An 11,744-nucleotide genomic window follows, 5' to 3' on the forward strand; every position below is an offset into this window, starting at 1 on the left:
CCTGATCCTCTATATCAACCAGTCTCAGTGTAGTCCTGATCCTCTATCAGACCTCCATCAGTAAAGAGACCAGAGAGAAGATGGTCTGTTTCCTTAGAGTTATTCTTGATGCTCGTCATCGGAGCCAGAAACTCCTTCAGCTCAGACTCCAGCAGAGACCGGTCCACAGCAGGAGCAGCGTCTCCTCCTCCTCCTCCTCCTCCTCCTCCAGGAGCAGAGCTTCTCCTCTCTGCTGGAGACCCAGGATGTATTGCTGGACCCGCTGGAGGGAAGGGAGGCACGGGAGAACCAGAACCAGGACTGAGAGGGCAGACTGTCAGACCCTGCTGCAGTAAAATGAGAGGTTTTCTGAAGAGTCTGGTGCTCAGAGACACTACCACTTTAGTCCACAGGGGGCGACAGAGTCAAGAGACAATAAAAGTTCCTCATAGCAGCTACTTCTTGTATTCAAGAAGTACTTGAATACATTCACTCGGCTCCATCTAACACCGCTCTCCTTCTGTCTCTGCCCCCCCCCCCCCCCCCCCCCCCCCCCCCCCTGCCCGCAGGCCGGAGGTGGCGGTGGTCCCGCGGCGCTCCAGCCTCCACTCGGCGTGCTACGCCGCAGCGCTCTCCGCCCGCGCCGGCCTCCTGCAGCAGCGGGACGGCAACGCCGGCCAGCGCAACCAACCTCTGACCCGCAACGCGCTGCGACGCCTCAACCTGCTGCGGCCCCCGAAGACCAGCACCTCACACCTCCACCAGCCGAGCCAGAGACACCTCAACTTCTGACCGGCGTCCTCATCTTCATCAGCCTCCGTCCTTCAAGCAGGATGGGAAACTAACACCTGCCACCTCTGATTCCTTCCTTTTTATTATTATCAAGAACTCAACACCAGCAACGTGTCATCAGCCATCAGTCACACCCCCGATCTCAAATCTGATTGGACGGTGAAATAGGGAACGTGGCTTTTGTTTTTGTTCTTATCAGCTCATGTGGCCAGTGGGTGAGACGTTTCTTCTCCTCCTCCTCCTCCTCCTCATCATCCATCCTCCTTCATCTTGGTGTTGAGGAGAAGATAACGGTCATCGTGTGCCCCCCCCCATCCCTTCTCCTCCTCTCCTCCTCCTCTCTCTTCCTCTTCACGGACAACTTAATGAGTAGAATCAATGCTGTAGGTCACTTTACTCAGCGGCAGGTTCACTGAGCGTGGCAGGACGCTCAGGTGATGTCATGGTGATGTCACGTGATGTTACGCTGATGTCACGGTGACACATTTTTAGGAGACATTTTCCAGAATCTTTCGAAATCACGTGAACGGTGCAGCGGCACAATGTTGCCGTTTAATCAGTGCAGTGGAAGTTGCCCAAAAAATAAAAAGAGTTGCCGGTAGTGACGTTGTGCTCGTCGGCCTGCGGCAGGAAACCTGTGACACAATGAGTCAGAACTTTAAAGGAAGAATCCCCTCAAATAGTCTGTTATGTTGCTTTGTTCAATTTTTTTTCTATAAGACGGCGAGTTCCTACGTTTCCCAGAATGCCACGGGAGAAAAGGTCAATTAAAGGGACGATGTCATAGTCAATGTACGACTTTTAATTATAACAGAAAATCTGTTTGAGAGTTTGAAAGACGTCGCTCTTTACCCGGCAGGGAGTCTGATGAAAACATTCTGTCCCGTTGCATTATGGGAAATGTAGGCTCCAGTGCTTCTGGAGTTTCACACCCATAGATTATCACGGCCTCTGATGCTTTGATGTCGGCCGTTCTTTTATCAAACCTGCTGTTTTAAGGGGATTTTTCAGCCTTTGAAGTTCATAAATTCAGTGATCTTGTCTCAGCGTCACGTTTTCAGCGTCTCTGCTCGTGCAGATGAACCTGCCTCTGACTTTGTAATTCAGTACTTTTCACAATATTTTTTGAAAATAAAAAAAATCTAAAAATACTGAGTTAAATATCACTAAACGCCTTGTTTTAACGGTAGCTTTGAGATGAATAGAAATGTACAAAAAAAATGTATTTAAAAAACGAAACAAAAAAAAAACTTCCAAAATATTTTTTTGAAAAGAAAAAAAGAAATTACATATCAGTATGAAGTCGGTATATATGCGTCTGTTTCTTGCTTCGGTATGTTTGATCTTGTTAGTGTGCGATCTGTTGCATGGTTGTAGAGTTGTGTTCGTGTGACGATGGTGGGAGGAAAACAGAAAATGTAAAAAGAGTTTGTTGTTTTTGTTTCTTAAATGAATCTGCAGTCTACTTCTCAGGGTCACAACCAATCACCTTCACTCTCTAGGAAAATGCAGATTTACTTGACTGCTGACGATTCTTGGTTGTTCGGACTTTTCTCTTCTCCCGCTCCGTCCCAGCAAGCGTTCCCTCGTTTAACTCAACAAAAAGAAACGTGTTTGTGAGAAATACATTTGAGCTTTTTGTGTATTTTGTGAAAGAATTCACTTTCAGTCGACTGTTGGAGATGAAATCCATCGAGATGTTTGTATTTTACTTTGTTTTTCAAATGTACTTTAATGCTTTTTAACTCTATTTTTCCATGTTAACTTAGTTACATTTCGCTAAACTGTTAAAAAAAAAAACACATTTAAACCAAAAAAGTAGCTTTTAATCTTTTCACTAGTTTTTAATACTGATTTATGTCTTTTTGGTTGTTTAACTTTTACGTGTTTAGTCGGTTGTTGGCCTCGTTGCTCTGAAATATAGAATCATGTTTCATGTTGGGAAAGTAGAGCCGGGGCGAATCACCACCGCAGCAGAGAATAAACAATAGAATAATAAACAACAGACAGAATGTTGGGAATGAGAGAAATAAAAGCAGATACGTCGAGTCAAAAGTACGAGATGGAAAGTCAAAATGATGACTTTAAAAAGTCTGAATGTTGAGAAACTAAATCATCATTATGAATTATCATTATTATCATTTATCTCATCGTTGCGTCGTCTCATTCAATTTGACTTTGTAACTCACGATTGAAATATGAATCACTGCACCACATTTTGAGTAAAAACAGTCTTTTTTTTGACTTTTCCATCTCATAATTACGATTACTTTGACTATTTCTTCTTCTTATTCCTGACTTTTTATCATTTCATTTAATTTTCTTGGCAGAAATTGACCTCCATACATCATTTTGTAATAACTTTGTTATTTTCTGAAGATGTGCGACACATCTGCTTCATAATGTTATTGAATCATTTTAAAACAGGTGAAAGTTTTTGACTTTCTCAAGTTTTGAACTCATCGGAGCAACATTAAACTCATCAGCAGTACATGTTGTAGATGTTTTAAAGTGTTCTGCAGTAGAAGCACAAACAGGAAAGATTTAATAGTCACGTCAGCGTTAATATTAAAATCGTTTGTTAAGCTGTAAATAATAATGTTTTTCAGCTTTTCTCTTATTTCTCGAATGTCTTTCTCTCTCTGCTGTCGAGCTTTGCAATCACGGACAATGTGTTTATTTTAAAAAGACAAGAAGGGATCAGACGTGATGATCCGTCTCCTCCTTTATTTCTTGGGTTCATCTCTCCATCATCAAACTAACAGGGATTTGTAATGTTTGTTTTTTGTTCAATGCCTTGAAATGTGTGGATCTCGTGCCTTCCAGGTTGAAATGTAAAGACAATGCATCAATGAAGAACTTGAACTCCTTTATCTCGCGTTTTGTTTGTCCTGAGTGGACGGACATCAGAAACCAGCTATGCACCACTCGGAGCCGCCCGCCAACCGTCTTTACTTTATTTTATACGATGACTCAACAAAAGAAACCAGACAGAATGATGTAGCAAAACCTCTTTTCTCGTTTGTTTTAAGAAAAAAGAAGAAAAAAAAGTGTCAAGACTATTTTGTGGCATTTTATTTTGTATTATTTTTCACCAAGTGTTAGATGCTTTTATTTTGTTGTTGTTGTTGTTGTTGTATTGTACTGGAATAATACAGCACTTTGCCAAAAAAAAGGTGTAGGAATTATAGGGTTAACTCTTTATTTATCAACATAACTGGTCTCCATCTTTGTAGTTTTTGGATGTACGGAAGATCACTTCACTCTGTTCTGATGTAAGAGTAATTATAAGTGGGGTCATCTGTTTTAAACTGTTATAGTTAATACATGTGATCTCTCATTAGCTTATAATAATAATAATAATAATAAATGTTTTCATACCCAGCTCGTCTCTGTCTGTTTGTTCAAAGACATTTTAACTCATTTTAAAGGCTACTTACAGTGGCGGCTGGTCAATAGAGGGCACTAGGGCGCCGCCCCCCCTTGAGCCACAACAAATAAAATTAATAATAAACTATACAAATTGTAAATATTTGTTTTTGAAATATGGAATCACCCAGTAATATGTGTAAAATATGATATCTGCGGTAAATATATGCTTTTCCTGCACGTCCTCTCCGCGTGTGCACGTCTCAGCAGCTCTGGGGCGATGGAGAAACTGCCCAGAAGAGGCGGGGCTATGAAGCAGTTTAGCCAATTGCTGATTAAAGATATAAATGTGTCACATACAATTTAGCCAATCAGCATCCTCAAATAGATTCAGCTTGGGGCAGAATCGAATCGATTGCCCCAAGCTGCTCGTTCCCGTCCGGACGAGTCTCTACAGGCGAGCGCTGCTCCTCCAAGGGTACATCTCAAGTCTCTTAATTGCATCCCCGGCCAAATCCCAATGTCCCCCCCTAAACCCTCAAACTCTGAACCCTCAAGGACCTACTGACGTCACCTGGTGAGTGGGTGAGTGTGAGAGACTGTGAGGGCTTGAGATGGTGTGAATATGAATGTTACCATGAAAACAACAATAAATATGATGTATAATGTGTGTATTTATTGTATACTTTGTACTCCCTGATGTGAACGTCTTCAGGCTCTTTCCTCACTAGATGAGAGGTAACTTCATATCATCTATTTACTCGTTTTGTCAAAACAGCTTCAATGACAAAATCAAACATTTGATGAATAAATAAATAAATATCTTCTGATTTCATGTTTATTTGTTGTTCCATCTTTAACCCTTAATGTTTCTGAGTACATTTAATGACAGGCTGAACACACGTGAGCCGTCCTCTTTGTTTACCTTTTTTTTTACGTCTCCATGCGTCCACTGGTTACCCCGTGTTTAATGTCACATTGCAATGATTTGTGGGTAATTCCCTTAGGTTAAGTCAGCATACCATGCTGACTTACAGAAAGGGTTCATAAAGGGCTCAAAATGTCTGCCAGAGCCTCAAACACTCGATGATGTGACAGTGGGACATCCCTAAACCCTCACGGACTTCGCGGGAGTGCGCCTCAAAGTCCGTGAGTCCGTAAGGGGGGACATTGGGATTTGGCCCCCGTTTCCCTCACTTGGGTCCTTTCCTTGTGTCTTAGTCCCTCCCACCAGGGATGCATGGAGGAAACCATGCGAGGAGAGAGGAACGAGGAAAAAAACACACAAAATGACTTAGTTTTTAAGTCGTCATATTAAATATTTAGTGTCACCTTTCTCACTATTCAAATACTTCAATTCTAATCCAACACTAGACTGTACATCCAACACAAAGAACACAGTATCATGTCTTTATACCACTGTACAGTCGTATTCAATATTATGTACTGAGATCTTTCTCTTTAGCAAAAGTCCTGCATTTAAAATGTAATTAAAGAAAACTTAAGTAAGCCTATGTCACATACATGTATTGTACATGTACAATACATGTATGTGTACATGTATCTGAATAAAAAGTAGTAGAGTACTAGACATTGTTGGATTATTATTTCTGATGCATCAACAGCATTTTAATATCGTAGCTGGTTGAGACGGAGCCGATCATTAGTTTATAAGTTGCTCATCTGCTTCATTATCTGAAAATGAAGCAGTAAATGTACTCTACTGTTCAGAAGCTCCACACAGTCACTATACTTCATATTTCTTTATGGTCTTTCATGCTTTCAGGTTGTAGAAACAGAATTATATTTAGTATGATGGGTATGAACACAGACACAGTCGTTGGTTTAACAAACTGGAAGCTTGTCATTAAAATGTGTGCATATTTAAATAGGAACAGGTTGGAACACTGGGCCTTACATAGTATATATATATATATATATATATATATATATATATATATATATATATATACAATTATCTGTTTTTATTATTATTTTATTGGGGCAAAGGGCAGGACACAAACCAGTGGTATAGTGACATGTAATACATAAAAACAGGAGTACAGAAAAAGCAAAACCAAAAAACACAAAATTAATAAATTAAAAGTAAAAAGATGACAATATTATTGTAATTATAAAATGGCAAACCAGTTATTGTTACTAAGGGTGATTGTGTATGAATGGTAATAGTAATACAAAAATAAAATTATAATATTTTCTTTTAATAATAAAATGATATTAATAATACAAAAATGCATGATAAAAATTATAATAAAATAATTATAATAAAATAATAATAATGATACAAAATGCATAATAATAATAACAAACAAGTGGGCCCCTCCAAGTATCGGATATTAATATATAATAATATAAATAAAGCCACGTGTCAGCAGCAGTATTTCTCGACCGGCTGTCTGACAGCAGCTCCACGTGCTCTTTCTGTTTACATTCTGCGGAGGAAGCACGCGCCAGTCGCATCTCGCTCTCCCATTGGCTCAACGTCACGGAGGCTCCTCCCTTTAAGGCGGGACTCGCTATGCGGAAGCAGTTCCGATGCCGCGTAAAAAAGAGAAGTTAAATAACTCCCGTTAAGCGGAACGTATTATGAACGTAAGCTACGGTGAAACGCGGCAAATAACCCCGTTAATCACGTCATAATGGGTCCGATTCATTATTATCGGATAATAAATAATCACATTTTAAACGCTTCGCTTGTTGCACGTTTGCGGCAAAAAAATTCCGCCGAGATTTGAACATTTAGCGCGGTTCTGCGAAACCGGGAACGCGCATGCGCAGTGGGGCCGCGAGACAGACCTATGCGGATATAAGAAGGATTGGCGCCGGCGCCACAGCTGATTTATGCATTCATCCATTCATTCAACCATCGATCACCGAGGAGGTAAGACCACCGAGCCGTCGCGGTTATACCCAAACACACAGTTTATTAACATGTTATTACTGGTATTGTCTCTTTAAGGGCCGCATCGCACGATTACAGTTTAAATACGCGTTTATCTCAACGTAGTTTGGATTTAAATCTGTGAAAGCGAGGCTCTGCCGCCTCATCGTAGCTCTAACGTGTATCTTAACCGTAATACAATGGTTTCCCTCCTTAACTACAGTCTGCTGTTCCTCGGTAGACTCGTCCGTGTTGTTCTGGGTGTGTCATTAGTGAGTATTTGCGTGTTTTAGTGGAGTTTGTGTGTAAAGTGTATGTGATTCCTGCAGCTCCCCCTCTCTCCGCCTCGCGGTGGTCTCTCTTTGCCCGACTTTTAATGGCGCTTTTTGGACCTTTTTATACGGATAGTGGTTCCGATCGGTGGTTCCGATGAGCGTAATCTACCGGCGGAGCTCAGTTTAAAGTCAACGCGGTTCTTCTCGGGTCGTTTCTGGTCGTTTCCCTCCCGGAGCTGGACGAGGGCTTCGGGCTCGAATCCTCCCGCTTCTGAGCTTCGGAAATTGGCGCGTCTTTGACTTTCAATCCCTCAAATAAAGTCCATATTTCTGCGTTGTTCTTCATAAAAACTACCCGGATTTCGCCTCGAGACGTTTGCTTCACACCTCGGGGTGATGAATTTCGGATAAAAAGCAGAATTTGTGAGTTTTTTTTGTTTGAAATCGAGGGAACAAACAGCCCCCCTCTTTCTGTTCCTCTAGTCAGCACACTAGCTCACACAGCCTGGCTGGGCTCTACTCTTTTATTATTATTATTATTATTATTATTACATCTTGTGTCACTCCGTCATGATGACATCATGTTAATCATCATCACGGTGCAGCTGCTGGTTGCTTGTGTGGAGGTCTGTGAGCTCTTCACTGGAGGACTCGAGCTATGAGCTAACTCTGCTCACCAGGGCTCCATGAGAGGCTCCTGGTGCATGCTGGGGCCCCTGTGCTCTCCAGGAGCCAGCTGGGCTCTTAATAACATCACTGTGGTGGTTTATACTGGGTCCTGGTCTTATTTAACCTCACACCAGGGACTCTAACATGTGTACTGGTAGCTTTGTTGGGGGCCTCCTCGGGGCCCTCCATGAGGTTCTGACGTGGTTCTAGGAGCCGTGGATGAATCCTATATTCATATATCAGCTGCGTGTGTCTCACCTGTGTTCTGTTTGTTTTGCAGCGGAGCCGTAAACCCACTCGACGCCATGTTCAGACGCAGGTGAGCAGCTGCTGCCGTTTGTTCTCAGACTGCTGGTGTGGGGGCCGGTGAGGGCCCCTCACAGGACTTAAACATGTGTCGCATTATTTTCTGATATCAATAATAATAAGAAGTTTGTGCCTCAGGTTGATGTCCAGTCACACTAAACTTCAGTGTTTTACAATACTCACGTTGGAGCGTCTCTGACTTCATGACACTTGTAACAACTTTATTTAGAACGTGTTTGAAGTGATGAAGACGCGCTCCTCTGATCTCCGGTCTGGGTTCACAGCGTGAAGCCGACGTCTTTTTATTTAATCTTTATTCTTTATTTCAGCGGTCGCATCACTTTGCAAACCAGAGACTCGAACACACTCGAGCCGACGGTCCGAGCGCCGCTGAAGAGGAGGAAAGCAGAGGTTTGTGTTCATAAACAGCTGCTTCTGATTCTGTGTTTTCATTTTAATAATCCTGTAAATTAAGAGTTTAGCAGCGACAACAACTCACCTGTTCATTAATTTATCCTCCAGCCTTCAAAGAAGAAACTACAACCTGCTGCCAAGAAACAGAGCTATGAAATACAGGTGTGTGTGTGTGTGTGTGTGAGAGATAAGAGCAGTGTTATCAGTGTGTTGTGCCCCTCCCTCTCTCTGCATTCTGCCCTGTTGTTTAAAACTAGTTTCATGAGTTCCTAGTTTGTTTCCTCTCTTCTTTGTTGAGCGTCCATTTTGTTTCATGTATAAAATATCTGGTTTCTTTACATTTTAATTCATTTATTTAAGTTTTTCCCCTCTTTGGTCTTCTACACACTATCTGTGTGTTTACTGCAACAGCTCAAACTAGTGATTATATTAGTTTATGATATCAGATTAATCTTGATGAGGTCATGGTGCAGTACCTCGTTTTCACCACAAGGCGTCACCGGTCGGCTTGGTATTAACTAGCAATAAGTCATTTAATAACATAAAGTTGCAACAATAAGAGAAAAATAGACATTTACAGTCACTGGTCAGTTTGATGATGGTGAGTAGAGTTCTGTGGGAGCGTTATTGGTGCTTTGTGTTTGACAGTCTAATGATCTCACTCTAGATGCATCCAGAGTGAATCAGAGCTGGTGGGTTTGTTGTAGAAGGAGACGAGGTCGTCCTGAGACTCACCGGCTGAATGTTTGTGTGTTTTCTAGACGTGTTGGTTGGAGGACGGAGCGAGTCCGTGCGTCCTCATAGAAACTCCTCACAAAGAGCTGGAACCTGCAGATCCGTCCAGCTTCAAGCAGTACACCTTCAAGAACCTCTTCATCCAGTCCTCCCCCATCCCCCGCCTCAGGTGTGTGTGTGTGTGTGTGTGTGTGTGTGTGTGTGTGTGTGTCACTCAACACTGATCTGTTTCTCCGCCCGACTCTGCTTTCAGACTCTAACGTCCTCGTTCACACTTTGTGAATTGATCTTTTAAAGTTACACAAACATGTTTAACATCGATTTACTGAAGCTGCGTTCCAAACCTCATTTGATTTATGTTAACTCTTAGTAGATGTCGCATCATATTGCCTTTATAAAGTACGTAGTGTTGCGTTCAGTTAAGAGACGCTACTTCCTCAAACTTTGAACCTCTTGCTTGTATATCTGCAAAGGATTGTGGGTCAGAAAAGGTCTGCAAAGTGCAACTGGATGCAGTTTATTTTGAGACGTACTGAATCTAATACTAAAGGTGTTTCTATAGTATCGGTGATATTTATTTCACATAGAAGGAACATCTGTTTAAATGAGCTGCAGCCTCAACTCTTTCCTCGTCTGCGTGTTGAAGAAGCTAAAACAATGATGGCCGACCTGTCATTGAGTTAAACCCCGCCTCTTCCTCCTCAGCTGGGCGAGCTCAGACGACGTGTGGATCAAGATGCTGAACAAGGAGCTGAAGTATGTCCACGACAAGAGCTACCTGCAGAGACACCCCAAGCTGCAGCCCAAGATGAGGGCCATCCTGCTGGACTGGCTGCTGGAGGCGAGTGCTGACTTCCTCTTCTACGTTCTTCTTATTGATGATCAGATGATCATAAACGCTTATTGAAGTATCGCTGCAGCTGTTAACGGCGTCTGTGTGTCCTGGCTGCAGGTGTGCGAGGTGTACTCGCTCCACCGGCAGACGGCCTACCTCGCTCAAGACTTCTTCGACCGCTTCATGCTGACTCAGGAGAACGTCAACAAGGACTACCTGCAGCTCATCGGGATCTCGGCGCTCTTTATCGCCGCCAAGATAGAGGTGAGTCCCTCCTCCTCATCATCAGCGTCTAAACGCATACGCCAACGGTTCTGAATGTTTTTATTTGTGCTTCATGCATGTTGATGCACAAATAAATACAGAACAGAATTCATTACTTGATGTCGACAGTAAAATAAATGAAATCTTACATTCGAATCGCACCACAAGTTCTTCTTCTTCTGTTAAACACTTTTTCTTCTTCTTCTTCTTCTCTTCAGGAGATCTACCCTCCTAAAATCACCGACTTCGCCTACGTCACAGATGGAGCCTGTGATATCTGGGACATCCAGCGCACAGAGCTTCACATCCTGAAGGTGCGCTTAATGAACGCCGCCGTCATGTTTAAGTTCTGTACGGGACGTTTACTGCAGCTCCAGTTCTACTGAGGGAGACGTGCCAGAAAGCAGTTTAGTGTTGTGAATCATCTTATGAAACAGATGAAAAGTGTGTAAAAAGTAAACGGCTTCTTCTAGAAAGATGTGTTATTTATATATAATAGTAAGATACTCTCATAAGTACCCTTATGGTGTTCTATTGGAAGAGGTACTGTTGTACTCCTTTAGAGCCGGGCTGGTACACCGCCCCTCCCTCTGTGTTGACCCGTGGTGTCCTCGTCCTGCAGGCCTTGAACTGGAGTCTCTGTCCCGAGACGCCGATCTCCTGGCTGAAGCTGTACGTTCAGGTCGAAGCTCAGACGGACGAAGAGAACTTCCTGGTGCCGCAGTTCTCCCAGGAAACGTACATCCAGATCACACAGGTAGCTTCACACACACACACACACACACACCACCATCCTCGCGTTGAGACAATCCGACTGACTGCTGCCGTCTGTGTTGCAGCTGCTGGACCTGTGCATGCTGGACATCAACGCGTTGGACTTCAGCTACAGTGTTCTGGCTGCAGCCGCCTTCTGCCACTTCTCCTCGTTTGACGTTGTTCATAAAGTCTCAGGTGAGTTTGATTTCCTCACCTGCACATTATCTCTGATGATCACGCTGCGGCTTCTTGTTGAGGGCTAACCGTTTATATTACAACAAACAGAAAACAATAGAATATAAATCCAACAAGTGTTACCAATGATGGGGAGAAAATAGAGTCTCTATGTGTTGTAAATATTAAACTATTGACATGTTTCAGCCTCTCTCCCCTCTCCTCTCCTCTCCTCTGTGTTCACTTCCTGTAGTTCAGTCAGAGTGCCTCTTCT

At 42.8% G+C, this 11,744-nt stretch overlaps 2 protein-coding genes across 3 annotated transcripts in view; both read left to right on the forward strand.

Moving 5' to 3' along the window:
- Positions 1 to 4,155, forward strand: part of tp53inp1 (tumor protein p53 inducible nuclear protein 1) — a 16,679-nt gene extending 12,524 nt beyond the window's left edge. The window contains 1 exon segment of the mRNA XM_031877277.1: positions 549 to 4,155. Coding sequence (XP_031733137.1) covers positions 549 to 771 — 223 coding nt within the window. The 3' untranslated portion in view covers positions 772 to 4,155.
- Positions 4,156 to 6,960: 2,805 nt separating this feature from the next.
- Positions 6,961 to 11,744, forward strand: part of ccne2 (cyclin E2) — a 7,692-nt gene continuing 2,908 nt past the window's right edge. Inside the window, exons 1-10 of one of the 2 annotated variants that reach the window (XM_031877279.1) lie at positions 6,961 to 7,042; positions 8,267 to 8,305; positions 8,622 to 8,703; positions 8,815 to 8,868; positions 9,468 to 9,610; positions 10,147 to 10,282; positions 10,394 to 10,540; positions 10,759 to 10,854; positions 11,163 to 11,297; positions 11,380 to 11,491. In XM_031877279.1, the coding sequence (XP_031733139.1) occupies positions 8,292 to 8,305; positions 8,622 to 8,703; positions 8,815 to 8,868; positions 9,468 to 9,610; positions 10,147 to 10,282; positions 10,394 to 10,540; positions 10,759 to 10,854; positions 11,163 to 11,297; positions 11,380 to 11,491 (919 nt within the window). In that variant the 5' untranslated portion in view covers positions 6,961 to 7,042; positions 8,267 to 8,291. Of the gene's footprint in view, positions 7,043 to 8,185; positions 8,306 to 8,621; positions 8,704 to 8,814; positions 8,869 to 9,467; positions 9,611 to 10,146; positions 10,283 to 10,393; positions 10,541 to 10,758; positions 10,855 to 11,162; positions 11,298 to 11,379; positions 11,492 to 11,744 lie in introns of those variants that run through there. The other variant, XM_031877280.1, reaches the window with a different exon arrangement.

This window comes from Anarrhichthys ocellatus, unplaced genomic scaffold (assembly GCF_004355925.1).
Source record: "Anarrhichthys ocellatus isolate YVR2014 unplaced genomic scaffold, GSC_Weel_1.0 scaffold132, whole genome shotgun sequence".
Lineage (NCBI taxonomy): Eukaryota > Metazoa > Chordata > Actinopteri > Perciformes > Anarhichadidae > Anarrhichthys > Anarrhichthys ocellatus.